The 17,506-nt window shown below is 42.2% G+C and overlaps 1 protein-coding gene across 1 annotated transcript; it reads right to left on the bottom strand.

The window, feature by feature from the left end:
- Positions 1–5,567: 5,567 nt before the first annotated feature.
- On the bottom strand, positions 5,568–15,454 carry LOC139553418 (protein LBH-like). The gene is made up of 3 exons (XM_071365718.1): positions 15,241–15,454; positions 10,122–10,224; positions 5,568–7,644 (listed from the first exon to the last, which is right to left on the bottom strand). The coding sequence occupies exons 1-3, from the start codon at positions 15,267–15,269 to the stop codon at positions 7,441–7,443; spliced, it is 336 nt and encodes a 111-aa protein (XP_071221819.1). The 5' UTR covers positions 15,270–15,454; the 3' UTR covers positions 5,568–7,440.
- Positions 15,455–17,506: the final 2,052 nt, after the last annotated feature.

Genomic DNA, 17,506 nt, shown 5'->3' with positions numbered 1-17,506 from the left:
ACGCACGCACGCACGCACGCACGCACGCACGCACGCACGCACGCACGCACGCACACACACACACACACACACACACACACACACACACACACACACACACACACACACACACACACACACACACACACACACACACACACACACAGCACACTCAGCAAGCATACCATGGTTGGGCACAAAACAGATAACAAGGTTATAAGAATTGGTGTAATGTCATGTAACATTACATAACATGTAACGTGAGGCAGTGAATGTAACTGCAGTCAATTATGGGAAACTTACTAGAACAACAGAGCAGTATGGTGAAGGGGGTTAAAGATGTCAGAAAGAGAAAGGACAAGAGAGAAAGAGAGAGAGAGCCAGCATGAGCTCATAATGTCGCATAAGTCACTGTGTCAACCAAGATACAGTACCATGCTTGAGCGAGATAGAGAGGGTGTGTGAGTGGTCGGGTCCGGATGTGAGTGTGTGAATGTGGGGAATAGTGCTGGGAGTAGAAGGGAGAGCGAGAGAATGAGACAGCGAAGCGAGAGAGTGTGTGTGTGTTGATGAGGTTGACTTCAAGAGTCATTGAGAAGTTAGGGGGTGGAGGGATAGACTGTGCTGACACACTGGAATCAGTGGCGGATTGTTTCCATAGGAAAGAATTCCAAGAATGGGCTAGAAGAGCTATCAGTGACTGTGCTTCAAGCCTTCTGACCAAAGTTTAATACACAGCCAAGCTCCCACTCACACACTCACTAATACACATTCTCACACACCCAGTGCTACAAGCCAACAACAGTATAGGATATGCAATCTGTCCCCAGTGTCAATTTGGTGCTCTGATGTTATCGCTGGACAAATGAAGGCTGTTGCCCTATCAACCCCCATGCACTTACATGGTTGTTCACACAACGAAATTGGGAAAGCAATGACATTTATAGACCAGCAGGAGGGAAAGAAAAACAAATTGATTAAAATCAGATGTCAATTCACTAAGGGGTTGAGTTATGTAACTACTTTAGATTTACTCCAACTTGATTGAGAGATGGAGTGTTGGAACTTGAGCTGAGTGGATTGAATGTTACTGTTACGATACTGATGCAAGATAACTGATCAAAAACCTCACTAACCCAGTTACAGTTAAAGTCGGAAGTTTACATACACTTAAGTTGGAATCATTAAAACTCGTTTTTCAACCATTCCACAAATTTCTTGTTAACAAACCATAGTTTTGGCAAGTCAGTTAGGACATCTACTTTGTGCATGACACAAGTAATTTTTCCAACAATTGTTTACAGACAGATTATTTCACTTATAATTCACTGTATCACAATTCCAGTTGGTCAGAAGTTTACACACACTAAGTTAACTGTGCCTTTAAACAGCTTGGACAATTCCAGAAAATGATGTCATGGCTTTAGAAGCTTCTGATAGGCTAATTGACATCATTTGAGTCAATTGGAGGTGTACCTGTGCGTTCATCTCCTAGAGATGAATGTACTTTGGTGCGAGAAGTGCAAATCAATCCCAGAACAACAGCAAAGGACCGTGTGAAGATGCTGGAGAAAACACGTACAAATGTATCTATATCCACAGTAAAACGAGTCCTATATCGACATAGCCTGAAAGGCCGCTCAGCAAGGAAGAAGCCACTGCTCCAAAACTGCCATAAAAAACGGTTTGCAACTGCACATGGGGACAAGATCGTACTTTTTAAAGAAATGTCCTCTGGTCTGATGAAACAAAAATAGAACTGTTTGGCCATAATTACCATTGTTATGTTGGAGGAAAAAGGGGGAGGCTTGCAACCCGAAGAACACAATCCCAACCGTGAAGCATGGGGGTGGCAGCATCATGTTGTGGGGTTGTTTGCTGCAGGAGGCACTGGTGCATTTCACAAAATAGATGGCATCATGAGGATGACATCAGTCAGGAAGTTAAAGCTTGGTCGCAAATGGGTCTTCCAAATGGACAATGACTCCAAGCATACTTTCAAAGTTGTGGCAAAATGGCTAAAGCACAACAAAGTCAAGGTATTGGAGTGGCCATCACAAAGAACTTACCTCAACCCCATAGAAAGTATGTAGGCAGAACTGAAAAAGCGTGTGCGAGCAGAGAGGCCTACAAACCTGACTCAGTTACACCAGCTCTGTCAGGAGGAATGGGCCAAAATTCACCCAACTTATTGTGGGAAGCTTGTGGAAGGCTACCTGAAACGTTTGACCCAAGTTAAACAATTTAAAGGTAATGCTACCAAATACTAATTGAGTATATGTAAACTTCTGACCCACTGGGAATGTGATGAAATAAATAAAAGCTGAAAAAATCATTCTCTCTACTATTATTCTGACATTTCACATTCTTAGAGTAAAGTGGTGATCCTAACTGGCCTAAGACAGGGCATTTTTTACTAGGATTAAATGTCAGGAATTGTGAAAAACTGAGTTTAAATGTATTTGGCTAAGTTGTATGTAAACTTCCAACTTCAACTGTATAAACAGTCAAATCCTGCTACACTCTTTTGTATGTGTAGTGTACAGTATCCTATATATTTTGAGCATTCTTATCAACAAAGTGGTCCTGACAATGGGCCAGTTCGTATTGCATGGCCCGGTGCCCCAGGTGGGTGGAGAGTTCACCAATGGAATGATCTAAAATGTGCAAACCCCGCCTTCCCCCGGCGCACTGTGCCATATACAAAACAAATTCCCCCAATATAGCAGTGGTGGCGGGACAAAGCAAGTCATAATTACTGATTGGCTGGGCCCGACCTTCTCCCTGTGGTCCCACGTCCCTTGCTGTTATGAGCTGACCATGTATTAATAACTTTTTAAGCACCACTTTTTCCAGGAAGAAGGAAGCAAGGGAGAATGTCAGCCATAGAGATACATAGAGGACTCATCTTTGTATTTGTGCCATTATAGCGCCTGCGACAGCATGGGCAGCACCATTGAGGCAATCTCCAATTTGAAGTAATACATTTTCATATTCACAATTGGCTAATCCCTCCTGATGACCTGGTTGGACATGACTCCAACAGGGTCACCAGCCAATGAAGTTCGAAGTCCCACCCAGTTGACTACATTAAAATGGTGGAAGCCCTCAATGGCGCTGCCCGTGCTAATACAGCCTTGGCCACTAGTGGCCACTATCCTTCTCTATGTCAGCTCATTGTTCACTTTCCAGAAAGTTTGTATGAGGACATTGAGAGTGCCCCCTGGCCAATCTAAGAGGCCCTTGTCCCCCTCAGGTCATGCCCTCTTCACCTTTGATGAACTTTTCCAGGTACAAGTCAAACAAACTTGACCAGACCATGTTTATCAGTACAAAGCAGTGAGTCATCTGTAAAGTGTGTTTTCACAGACTTGACTTGTTCCTGTAAAACCCTCAAACTCAACTCTGGACCTCAAAGCCAATTTCACTGCACCTTTTTCATTATTCCCCTCTACTCAGGGACTGATTTAGGCCCGTCTGTGACACCAGGTGTGAGCAATTAATTGCCAGGTAGAACAGAAAACCAGCAGGCTTCGGACCTCGTAGGGTAAGAGTTGAGTACCCCTGCTGTAAAGTATCGGCATGTGTGTTTTCCCTCATTGTACTATAATGTCACTGTTCATAGCACTCTTCACAAATCTTCACTTCTGAATCAGCAATGCGTTTCAGTAGGTTGCAAAAATAATTTCAGTGTCTGAGAAGAGGGGAGGTTAGAAAACAGGAAGTGTGGTCTATGCTGTTATATATATATATACACAGTTGAAGTCGGAAGTTTACATACACTTAGGTTGGAGTCATTAAAACAAATTTTTCAACCACACCACAAAGTTCTTGTTAACAAACCATAGTTTTGGCAAGTCGGTTAGGACATCTACTTTGTGCATGACACAAGTAATTTTTCCAACAATTGTTTACAGACAGATTATTTCGCTTATAATTCACTGTATCACAATTCCAGTGGATCAGAAGTTTACATACACTAAGTTGACTGTGCCTTTAAACAGCTTGGACAATTCCAGAAAATGATATCATGGCTTTAGAAGCTTCTGATAGGCTAATTTACATAATTTGAGTCAATTGGAGGTGTATCTGTGGATGTATTTCAAGGCCTACCTTCAAACTCAGTGTCTCTTTGCTTGACATCATGGGAAAATCAAAAGAAATCAGCCAAGACCTCAAAAAAAAATTGTAGACCTACACTAGTCTGGTTCATCCTTGGGAGCAATTTCCAAATGCCTGAAGGTACCACGTGCATCTGTACAAAGAATAGTACACAAGTATAAACACCATGGAACCACGCAGCCGTCATACCACTCAGGAAGGAGACACGTTCTGTCTCTTAGAGGTGAACGTACTTTAGAACAGAACAACAGCAAAGGACCGTGTGAAGATGCTGGAGGAAACAGGTTTTAAAGTATCTATATCCACAGTAAAACGAGTCCTATATCGACATAACCTGAAAGGTCGCTCAGCAAGGAAGAAGCCACTGCTCCAAAACCGCCATAAAAAAGCCAGACTACGGTTTGCAACTGCACATGGGGACAAAGATCGTACTTTTGGAGAAATGTCCTTTGATCTGAAAAATAGAACTGTTTGTCCATAATGACCATCGTTATGTTTGGAGGAAAAAGGGGGAGGTTTGCAAGCCAAAGAACACCATCCCAACCGTGAAGCACGGGGGTGGCATCATCATGTTGTGGGGGCTTTGCTGCAGGAGGGACTGGTGCACTTCACAATATAGATGGCATCATGAGGATGGAAAGTTATGTGGATATATTGAAGCAACATCTCAAGACATCAGTCAGGAAGTTAAAGCTTGGTCGCAAATGGGTCTTCCAAATGGACAATGACCCCAAGCATACTTCTGAAGTTGATGCAAAATGGCTAAAGCACAACAAAGTCAAGGTATTGGAGTGGCCATCACAAAGCCCTGACTTCATCCCATAGAAAATCTGTGGGCAGAACTGAAAAAGCGTGTGCGAGCAAGGAGGCCTACAAACCTGACTCAGTTACACCAGCTCTGTCAGGAGAAATGGGCCAAAATTCACCCAACTTATTGTGGGAAGCTTGTGGAAGGCTACCCTAAACATTTGACCCAAGTTAAACAATTTGAAGGCAATGCTACCAAATACTAATTGAGTGTATGTAAACTTCTGACCCACTGGGAATGTGATGAAAGAAATCACTATTTTTCTGACATTCACATTCTTAAAATAAAGTGGTGATCCTGACCTAAGACAGGGAATTTTCACTAGGATTAAATGTCAGGAATTGTGAAAAACTGACTTTAAATGTATTTGGCTAAGGTGTATGTAAACGTCTGACTTCAACTGTATATATATATTCATTCGTCAAGAAGCTAGAGACGCAATGATGTACAGGAAGTAAAACAAAAGGCACCAGATTCTGTAAACAATGCAGGTGAGGGGAATAAATAAAAGAAAAATTTAACAAAAAAAAAAAAAGTGCATTTGTTGAAAACAATGATGAACTACAGGGTTTCCCCAGAAAGTGTATTTTGCTCAATAGCACTGGATCTGCTTCTGCAACCTCTGACATAGCACAAGGAATCAGTCAGACAGTTGGAAGCAAATTCAAATGTTTATTTACAACCTCTGTTCGTCAGAGTAAAGTGATCTAAATACAACAACAAAAATTAGCAAGATGGCAGCTATCCTCCCTGAGCTTTACAAAAACAAAGCACAGTACTTGTGGGTGACAGCAGAGAGAAAAGGAGATGTTCTGTACAGAGCCCTAATGCCATTTACAGAGGGAGAGACATACACAAAGCTTCATATACAGGTGAAGAACAATACATAAAGGTATCTTATTTTTTTCAGCAAACATCATGCCTTTAACATCTTTCCAAGAATGCTGAACAGCTGGTGATGTAGAATAGAGAAATAGATGGCAAAACATCATTAGTTTAACAAATTGCATACAAACCAGGTGGCAATTTATAACTAACTGGTTTTAACAAAACACGGACAGATACCAGTAACTGTTTTAAAGATTATAAAAGGAAGCTACTGTGGAGGACTTGTTAGTAAGAGAACAGAGTACATGAACCAGTGGAGGCTGCTGAGGGGAGGACGGCTCATAATAATGTCTGGAATGGAGTCAATGGAATGGTATCAAACAAACGTGATTTCCATGTAGTTTATACCATTCCATTTTTTTATTATTTCACCTTTACTTAACCAGGTAGGCCAGTTGAGAACAAGTTTCATTGACTCCATTCCAGCCATTATGAGCCATCCTCCCCTCAGCAGCCTCCACTGCCATGAACCAATGCCTGTTTTATGAACTGGAAAATTGGGAGTTGTACAGAAATGTACAAGAGGTAGCTGGCCAAGTCCCTGGCCCTGCATCGTGATATACCTTACTGGTTGAGGGTGACATAATGGCTGATCAGTGAAGATGAGATCAGTGAACTCGGAGCTCTGGTGAGAATCACTTAGAACTCATTTCAGTCTCATGAATGTTGTGACAATAACAAAATAAACCAATCAACAATAACCTCAGGTATTGGCTCCGAGGGCAAAAATGTCCTTCACTGAGTCTGTCTATTTTAGTGACATTGTTGGTTTTAATCACTACATCTAAAAAAATATATTGATTCAAATTGACTAATTGCCCCCCCCCCCCTCCAATACTTATCAAATGTCATCAGGGGGGACAAGACAAGGGAAAAAAACAAAGCAGATGAGCGTTTCAGTGCACAACCAGAGTTCATATTATACTGTACATATAATGAACTTTTATAGAAGTAGGGAAGAGTTCCCTCTCTTTCCATCTCAGTGTAAAAGTTACTCCTTTGCCCAATGGAGACTAACGGTCTCTTTGTGTTGTTCACAGTAACCCCTACTTCCTGTCAGTCATCACAATCCACCGAAACGAACAAAACAAACCCCACCAACATACGCACAAGACTTTTAAAGACAGACTATGAGATCCACAGACGGCAATGGCAATCGTAGTCATGTACATTTCAATCCATATATCGAAGGAAGGTATGAAAAACAGAAATCCACTTGCGTACCAAAGCAGTAGTCTCTGGGTATAAGGAGTCTCTGGAGTCATGTGGCCAGCAGATTTGGCAAATGGCGTGGGAATTGTAGTCTCCTGCAGTACTAGATCTGTCCATGGAACACTGAGCTGCCACCGTTTTACTGGACCTCCATTTTAGGGTGAGACACAGGGATGCTTGGTGTGTGTGTGTATTTTCATACATATGGTGTGTGTGTATTTTCATACATATGGTGTGTGTGTGTGGTTAAGCAACAGAGGTGAAATCCAAAAAGTAGATAAGGTAAAGCATGCATATTGCTTCTCTTGAGAGTGATGCTTTGGTGTCAAGGGAAGGAAAGTGAGCATCACTGACATGTGTGCCCCTAGTCACTCAGTGAGTGGTTAAGTGCGAGTGGGATGTATGTGGGAGTAGGGTCTGTCGTTTGGCCTCTAGTCCTGGTTGTTCTGCATTGGCTGTCCAGTTTGGCTTTTGCCATGGTTCTCCTTATCCTCTTCTTCACTGACAATTAATTCCTCAGGAGGCCAACGCAGCTCGCCGCTCTCCACTTCCCCCTCCGTGGGCTCCACTACGATGGAGGGCAGGCGGTCTTTCAGCTTACAGCAGCGCTCGAAGTCTGAGGGGTCTGGAAAGATCTGAGGAAAGCACAAAAACACACTTAAAGTCCTGGGTGTCCTTGGGTCTGGTCACAATGTAGCACGATGTGGCATCGTGCTACATTTTACAGCTTTGGAAGGCATGGTGCCAAAGCTGCTTTTAAGTGCTTACAACTTGTTATCCAACCCCGTGTGACTGACAAATGGGGAGATTATACAAGAGCAAGTCATAGCATTGAAAACCTACAGCAAGTCTGTTATCGTCAAGAAACAAAAAACCAAGCACACTTTAAGGACGTAGACCTTACTAATAACTTAACCAAAAGAAATCAAGGTGATAGATATTGTCAAGTTAATTTGTCATATATGCACAGGATACACAGTACAATTAAATGCTTACTTACTCTGTGACAGGATGACTAAATAACAACCAATACCCTGATGATACTGAAAGCTAAGCAATGGGTTGACAAAATCATTAAAAAAGCAGTGAAACCTAGACCCAAATGCATTGTGGGTGTGCAATGCCAGACTTGCTGATTTTTTGGAATATAAAATGAAGGGCATGAGAGATGACATGCATTCCCTGCCTTCCTTTTGCTCTCAAGACAAGAGAAATGTCAACAACAAAAAAAGAAGAAAAAAGCCTTTCCTGGTCCAAGAACAGCATTTTTTATGTTTGGATAAAGTGGAAGAATATTTTTAGATCTGCATATTTCAGTGGGAGACATTGGAAGGGGAAAGCGATGTCGCTGTCTGGGCAAAAAGCACAGTGGAAAGAAAGCATTAGATGAGGCTGAGAAGGATAGACGGAGAGAGTGTGAGGGGGAGGAAGAGAGAGAGGGGGAGAGAGTGGCTGGGAGAGAAAGAGGGTCCAGCTGTGTCCAAGTCTCCCTGAATACAATGAGAGGGGGATGATGAGAGAAAGGGAGGAACAAAATGTTCTGAAAACAGCTGTGTTTCAGTATGTTTAGATGGGCTCCTAGTAATGGCTGGAACGGAATACATGGAACGGTATCAAACACGTGGTTTACATGTGGTTGATACCGTCACATTCACTCCAATCTAGCCTTTATCATAAGCCGTCCTCCCCTCAGCCTCCTATGGTGTGTGGGTATGTGAGAGTGTGAGCATGTGTGTTAGTCAGTGCATGTGTGTTTGAGTGAGTACGTGTATGTTAGTGCAGGTCTGAGAGATGGTGAGTATATGTGTGTGTGTTAGTGCATGTGTGCGTATCTCCTTGCCTGAGTTGCTAATGTCTATGCGTCATCACCGAGGGGATTTGGGCAGAGATTAACCTTGCTATAAGACCACCAGCAAACACGTCACAGCTTGTTTTACTTCCAGCGACAGGAAACGGCAACGCGTCGCCAGCGAGGCACAATGGCAGCTATTTTGGGTTGTAGCGGTGGGGGGGTAGATCAGGAATCACTCCAGCGCTGACTCGAACACCAATTGAAGCTGCCACAGAGAAACTCTCACCTCCGTAACATAATCAACCTCCAGTTCCTCTGCTCTGTAAAACTGCATTCCTTACATCACTCTTTCAGCGATAAATGCCATGTTGCCTTGCAGAAACACAGCTGGCATGCAGGTGATGGACTCACAAATTGGACCAAAGCCAACAAATTTGGAGGAGGAAGCAGTTAACTGTTAAATCACCCAGCTGTCTGTCCATCCTCATGGGCAGAGAAGAGACCTTCACCACCTCCTTCCTTATACTCACAGGACAGACACACAGCTGGTGTGTAAATGGTGAGTGGCAGGCAGCCCACCTTCCTACAGGGTCAGTCTGCATCCTCTGGGTCAACTCTGACACATACAGTCACAGACCATCATAAAGGAGTGGGTTGGCCTTAATATGACCCTGATTGTTTGTTTCCAGAGATGAGCCATTGACCCGCCAGTAATAAACAGAAGCAGCGGAAACAAATCAAACTTGTCAAGGCCACCTGATGGCTTGCTATTCAGAAAGTTGCCTCTCTGTGGGTTGTGACATTGCGATTCTACAAACTCCTATTCATTTCCTTTGCATGTTTTTAAAGTCTTTGCAATCATCTCTAACTCCGTGCAAAGCTGCACTCCTCCCCACCACAAGGCAAATACACATTTTCCACCACACCATTACCCTTTCCTTAAACAGCTCCCCTAAATTCCTAAAAAAGGTTTTGTTTGCATAACTTGCAACAATAACGCTGATGATTAGACCTCCTGATTGGAAAACAAACCACTCCTTACCCATAGTCCCCTGGGTGAGCTGCTTACAGTAAGAGCTATAATGGAACAAACAGCCTTGGCTGTCCCTAATCCATCCTTTTGTTCAGAGGGTTACTAATAGTTGTGGGGACATTTGAACAGTGACATACACCAATTAAAAACTACTACACCCTCTGCTGCCCCCGCCCCCGCCCCCCTCCGCTGCCCCCGCCCCTCCCCTTATGGACCATGATCTAGCAGCAAACCAATTCCCCTCTGGGACAACAAAGTGGAAACTTGAACTTGTGTGTGCGTGTTACCTGGAAGGAGAGCCGGTCCTTGCTGGGGCTAAGCCTCATGTCCTCCATGGGGGTGCTACTGATCATCACCTCAGTCATGTCTCCGCTCGGCACAAACACTGGGCTGGAGAGAGACATAGGGGAAAGAACTGGGTTATTCCACCATTCAGGATCTACTGTTAGTCCCAAACTTTCACACTGAGGAGCATTACACAGAGCAGGTACATGTGTCCCAATAATGGTGCTGTACAAGAGGCTGCACAATGAAGAACTGATAGGTTGGTGTAATATAATTTACGTGTAGCTATTACTTTGGGAAGTAATATGCAAATTCATCCAGTCCATTTAGTGAGATGACCGAGTATGACTTTTATGTAGTTGATGTGCATGAGATATGGCCCTTTGGTATTGTGTTTGCAATGAAAAAGCTACGCATAAGCCTTGTTCAGTCTTTTGTTTGGTCTGTATACATGCAGTTGTTTATATTTAGTCTGACCACTGACAGACTATGCAGCATAAATGTAGTGCACAGCAAAGCTACACCACCACCAAGATGTGGTTTGCATTGAGTAGCCATGTCTTCATACAAGATGAGGTATGATTTAACTAGCAGTGAGGGGACAGTCATAGCAAGAATGCATTGTGGGCGTGCAGTGCAATTTGACTGGAACCCATAACACGGGACAGACCCAATACCCTCGGTTACATCAAAAGGTTCACAGAACTTTCCATTTTAGTTGAAGCAACAAGATGTTGTTTATCCACTTCAGTACACTGTACATGCTGAAGCACTAAGAAATGACTTAACAGTGGGATTGAACTGAGGCACTTTGTGGGAGGAAAAGTTATTCTTGGGATGTTTGAGAACCAAGATGAACCAGAGCGTTCTTCTCACGCTTTCTATTTAAAGCCTGGTGGCACAGTGGTCAGCGTCCACAGGACTATTGGTCAGGGTGGTCAACCCACTATAGGACAACTACAACTGGGACAGGAAACAGAACAAGTCAGTCATTTGTTTCCACAAAAAAGTAGAACATTGGGTGCCATTAACCTACTTTTAACCCTGAATATATATAAAACATGTTTATTTTAGAGACGATGGAAAGTGAAGTGGTTAGCCATTTCGACATACTCTAGACATGACCAGTAAAACATTTTAGGTAAACCTATGAAGTGCACTTAAAAAAAGGAGCCTAAATTCTTTATCATCTCAAATTAAAATATATATTTTCCCAATACTTGTCAAGTTTCCCCAGAGGTATTTTGACAGTAATCCTGTGTACAATGTCAGAGAAGACCCTGAGCTGTGAACCCCAGACTTCCAGACTCCCTTTATGGAGGAATTAAAAGTGGCAACTCTCGATTTGTGAACATTCTGTGATCGGAGCATGAAACGTTTTCACCATAAGAGGTTGTGGGCAAAAATAGAGCTGTTTCCTATGACTCATAGTTTGCCACTCTCTCATGTTACTTCACTGCTTTGTTGAGTTCTTCTTTCCAAGACGTCCACGTTTATCATCATTCAAGAAACTATTAATCCCTGCACAGTAACATTAAGACAGTCTGCAATGGGAATCAAGACTTTCCATCAAAAGAACACGTCAGTGACGGCAGTTTAGAAAGCACCAAAATAAAAAGTTCTCATACTCTGACTGGCAAAAAACAAGTGGAGCTCAACAACCAGCATTTCATTGTACAGGGATTAAGTTCCAGATAAAAATCTTTAAAACTTCTGTCAATCCAATAACTGTAAATAAAGGCCCTAGGTCATCCACATTTTCCAACATCACTTTCATGTAGAAAGTCTAAGCCTTTTGGTACCATAATATAGGACCGAGGCAGATGTATACATTCTTTAGGATAAGGAACAAATCCCATATACAATAAAGTGTTCATCTATTCTGAATCTGTCAGAAAGAGTCTCAATGGCTTCAAACTGAAAAGGAGAAATGCGCACGAAAAATCTATTTACAGAGCAACATGTGCATTGCCACACCCCGAAGCAATGGCTACTGCTCTTAATCAATCAATATTTCCATTCCCCAGTTTGCATACCATGTGTCACATACAAATTGGGAGAAGCTAAAATAATTTTGTGCAGGTGGGAGCCACAGGGGAAACGCACAAGCCAAGACCAAAGGGCAGAATAGGTTTCTGGAATCATCTGGTACTTTTACAAGTCAATCAAGTCGGTGACGACATCAGCCGGAAATCTACAAATAAAAACTAGTCCAAAGGATATGCAAGGTTGAGTGTAAGAAAAAAATTGTCAGCAAAGACATACTCTTGAACCCATTTCATTCTTGAGAGGGGAGAGAGTGACATAGTGTAAGCCAGAGACGCATGGACACAGAGCGGTGACAGTACAGACCTGTGCAGAAGAGAGGGGAGAAAGATAAACACTGCTTTTGCCAGTCATATTTCTGCTCTGGGATCGTACAAACATCCTGCTCAGCTAAGAATAACAGAACGTCAGCCTAATAAAACCTAAAGGGGCACAATGACAAGGAAGTGGAGGAGCACACGTAACAATTCGACTCGGGGAGAGAACATACCACTCAAATACATTATATCTAAATGTGTCTGCTCGAGGTTACGCAATGTGTCCTTTTTTTGTGGAAATGTCTGCCTCAAGCAACCATGCTAAGTATAATCAAGAGGCTTCAAATTGATGAGGATAATGGATTACCACAGGCTCGCGTCAGGGATGCAGATAGGAAACACTTCCAGTTCAAAGTTTGCAGCCATTGTGTCAACTAATTCAGAGGCCAAGAGACCAAATGTCTTGCATTCCTACTTCTACCCTAGCAGGACCCATCCAAGTACACATTTATTCTATAAGGGCACCTCAAACCCTCTGTCTAAAACGCCCACAGCCAAAGATCAGTCACGGCACTCCAAATATACTCAAAACGTGCAGTCCAGATTTGACCTAGGATCTTAAATTATTCACCAGGATTGACCTGGGATGGCTGCTTTCTGACTGACCAGGCCCATTCAGGTAATTTCACAAGGTTTAAGTCTGTAGTAGTATTGCCAAGTAGAACTTTTGGCTGGACTTGTCATCCCATCTTCAATGGGCATGTGACATGATCAGGCACTTCAGTGACCCTCTTTAGCACTGTCCACAGGAACATCTAGGCCTACATACTGTACATAGTCACATGCTCATATGGGCTAATGCCAGTCCTATATGGGCTAATGCCAGCCATAGACCAATTCCAGTCAGAGGTCTGGCATGGGCATGAGACACATAAAAAACGAAGGATCAGAGGTCACCTACTGCATTTTTAAAAGATATAGGGCAAGTGAGGGGGTTATTTCAATCTAGATGGGCTTTTGGGAATCATTATGGCACATTTGTGAAGGTCTGTCTGTGGGTACATAGTTCCTGCCAAGTTGTCTACCAAGTCGTCTACCCATGCTCACCCAAGGTGCTGATGGAGAACAAACATATATCCCCATAGCAATGCAACTCAGTGCACAGGATGGGATATTACATGTTGCATAATTGACATGGTTTCCCCTCTACTCCTCCCAATGCTACGCGCATCATAAATCTGAGGTGCAGGGGCGACAACACGAAGCAGCTGCTGACATTCCATGCCATCGCTGGACTGCCTGGTGGCCAAGTCACAACCTGTAGGTGTGTAGGGGGTGGGAGGGGGCCAGCATCACTCTCTCTGAAACATGTTGGAATGAATGGGCCATGTCCTGATCACCGCTTTAGTCCATAGGCTGCTTTATGGAGCTCAGCCTTCTCAGAATACAGGAAACACTTACTGTGTTACTGGCTGGGCAGAAGAAGCTTATGTTTATCTCATGTTTACTTCCAACTCAACTTGATGACATATTGCCATGCCACATGTTTTTCTTAAAAGATGCCACAATAGAGGCATTTAGTCCATGATGACCTGATCAATTTATAGGAGAATGACATGTTCTTGTTAAAAAAACAAAAACAAGTGTAACACCTACAAATGCAACAACTGCCCATGGCAAAACATGGAAAGCTATCAAATGCCTCCCATTGGACTGCAGTTATATAATTCATGATTTTATCAACCTGAAACACAACTAAACATTTTGAAAAAGGAACAGAGAAGTGCTACATTAGGTAGCAATGCATGAGGAAACAATAATCAAGAGATCTAAGCAAAAGGATCCCCCATGTAGCAGATTCTCTGAAGAACAGAGAAGCACACTGAAAGCACAGACGAGAAGCTTTGTGGTTACAGTAAGTAACAGGGTCGGGTCTTCACTTCCTGGTGCAGGCAAACCGAGACTTGCAGAGGGGAAAAAAAACAAAACAGAAGCAAAACAAAGTCTTGCATGAAGTTTTTGGACAAAGTCTTCTTAACCTAGATGCAATGTTACTAGCCTATATAGAGGTAGGAGTACACAGTAAAATGGAGAGATTGAGTCACAAGCCTCCTCTAGGTGATGGACCGACTGTGAATGGGTAAGAGGGTCATTCCATCTTCCTCTATAGCACCCTACCACAGTAGCCTGCCAATAAAGGTCAGTAGTCCAACCACTAAAGGTCAAATGATGTGATACAGTCTTACATATGGTTTAACACTCATATTGTTGCATCTTTGCTTGCCGAGAAACCAAGGTAAGCTCATGTTATGTTCTTACTTCTGCAATTGTATGTAGTCTGACTAAAAGCTATTGCATCTCAATGCTCCCATAGCAACGTGAAAACATTGGGTTGCCCATATATGTCCCCTTGTGAAAGGAAAAAGGTGATCCTCAGACACACCTGGATAGACAGTCTTGGTGGGCCACCTGACACCTGTCACCATGTGAAAAACAGAGCAGTGCTTTGTTTGCGATCTGCTCTCTTTCAAGTGGATTACACGTTGTGAAAAGAAAAAAAAAATCCACTAACTGCACTTTGACACATTCAAGAGTGCATGTGTGATTGAAGGAGTAAATAGCCTAGCTTCTTTTGACGATTTACATAAAAAAAGGAAAATCGTAGTTATCTTGACTATACCCATTAGCAAATATAAAAACAATGCTAAAAATCACAATGAAATTCTGTAAAAAAAATGTTTAAAAAATCCGCAACATAGAAGTCATTAAATCGCAGGTGTAATAAAAAAAAAAAAATCATTACAAAAATTATACTTACCAGTATATTTGGGGAGAATATACAGACATGAATTCACACCTGCAGTTGATTCTGATGATCAAGGAATTAATCTGATATTGATGGTATATTTCCCCCACAACGGAACGCCTGTCACAAGAAGATTAAACAAAAGCGTTTTTTAGAGAGTAGAAATCGAAGCGGAGCCGTGACCTTAGTGAAACAAACAACCCTCAAGTATTTTTGCCCATCTGATATCCTGACTAGTTGAAATGACTTTTATGTAAGAGGCGTGTACTGTCGCTGAAGACACACCTCCTTCACCCGGGGTTCAAATTATTAAATGGAAGCAGCATCACTACGGACCAATCAAATGACAGGTGCCTCGTACCCGCGCTGACGATAGCAAGGGATGAACAATTTGATTGGAAATAGAAAAGATACTGCATCACGCTCTTCATTTGGCAGGTTTCCATTGACCTAGGTTAATTCGACAAAAGCAATGTCGCAAAAAAACTAAATCATTGCGACATGTGTAATGGAAACGTCGGATATAGGATACATTTTCTAAAGGTCGACAACATTTGTATCGTTCAACAAGGGTGGATTATTTTGTCGAACTTTCCTTATTGAGAAAAATTGAATAAAGCACGTAACTATAAGACTCCACTCTACACTGCTTGCCAAATCAATTTTTCAACTATAAACACGTTTCTTTGCAGGGCACGGCTTGTCATGACTTTCAAGAACGCCTGAATTGCTTCGCCTTGCATTCCTGGCTGGCTGGCAAATTTCACCATCCAATTATTTCAGATCTACATGAGTGCAAGTTTCACTGCAAGTTTCACCATGTGGTGAATTATTAGAATACGGGGCAAATATTCGTCAATGAATGCATTCAGGGGCGGACTGGGACACGAATTCTGCCCTGGCATTTTATCCACACCAGCCCACATCACTGTGCGCCTCTGCTCTAGCCATTTTGTGTTCCTCCCTGTTGTGCTGTCTGTTTCAGCATATTTTTTTGTTGCTGTCACTCTATGCTTCTTCTTATTCTCTGTCTGTCTGCTTAAAACTGCACTGCAAAAATCACTCTGTCATTTCCTGGTTGCTAAAATAGATAATAGTTCACCTAATTTCAGTTTATGTGATAAAACAAGCAAGTGCAGTGTAGGGAATCATTCTACCATTTAAACTGCTGTGAAATATATTTTCCAAAAACAAAACTATTGTATTTTCAGCTGTTTGAAGCTGGTGTACAAAAGAAAGTAAAAGACGCAAAAACTAAACATAAGAACAAGAAGCATAGAAATAGTGAACATAGAACAAATCTACCGCTTCTTAGACTTGCTTTCAATGAGAAAGACAGATCAATAACTCACATTGCTATCTTTATTTGGTCGGGTCGCCCAAAAGTTACATAATGCAGCTTTAAGCCTAATACCTAATAAAAATTAGTCCCTGTCATATGTGTTCCCCCTGAATCAACACCTACCCTAAGTGTTAATTACTACTCTTAGAAAAAAGAGGTGCTATCTAGAACCTAAAATTGTTCTTCGGCTGTCCCCATAAGATAACCCTTTTTGGTTCCAGGTAGGACCCTTTCCACAGAGGGTTCTACATAGAACCCAAACGGGTTCTACCTGAAACAAAAAATGGTTTTACCTGGAACCAAAAAGGGATCTCATATGGGGACAGCCGAAGAACCCTTTATTTCCCTAAAGAGTGTATTACAGGGCTCCAGACTAACATTTTGGTGTCACTGGTGCCACTACTTTGTACAGTTGGTGGCAACAGCCCGTGATTTAGTCAGACCCAAATCATAAGTCTTCATCTTGTAAAGTAATTCATTCTTTATTAAGAAGTATAATAAAGACTACTGAGGTATTAAATAATTAAGTTATCTAACACGTCCAAGCAGGAATGCCTGATTGAAGATACAGTATTTTGATGTGCAACCTAATCCAGTGATTGTCGTGAATTTTGGGTTGACAATTAGACTATAGTTGCTATAGTCTACTGTCCAAATAGGACTCCAGATTTTTTTGTTCAATAGAGAGGAATTACATACGTCTTTATGTGCACCAACTAATATCAAACTAATTGATTTGGGGAAAATGGAAACTCAAAACACATTAACTAGATTGCCTACTCTAAATATAATACCCACTGCTAGTAGTCATGCATTCATACAACAGTAAATGTAATGTCCTAAAATAACTTTGCAGTTGTAGCCTACTACACAAGACCTATAGGCATATGCTCTTGCAATGGCCGGTACGCATTTCACACACACCACTCCATATCT

The sequence above is a fragment of the Salvelinus alpinus genome, chromosome 25 (genome assembly GCF_045679555.1).
Source record: "Salvelinus alpinus chromosome 25, SLU_Salpinus.1, whole genome shotgun sequence".
NCBI classification, from domain to species: domain Eukaryota; kingdom Metazoa; phylum Chordata; class Actinopteri; order Salmoniformes; family Salmonidae; genus Salvelinus; species Salvelinus alpinus.
Note: the sequence above shows the minus strand (reverse complement) of the source record. Positions and strands in the feature narration are given on the sequence as shown.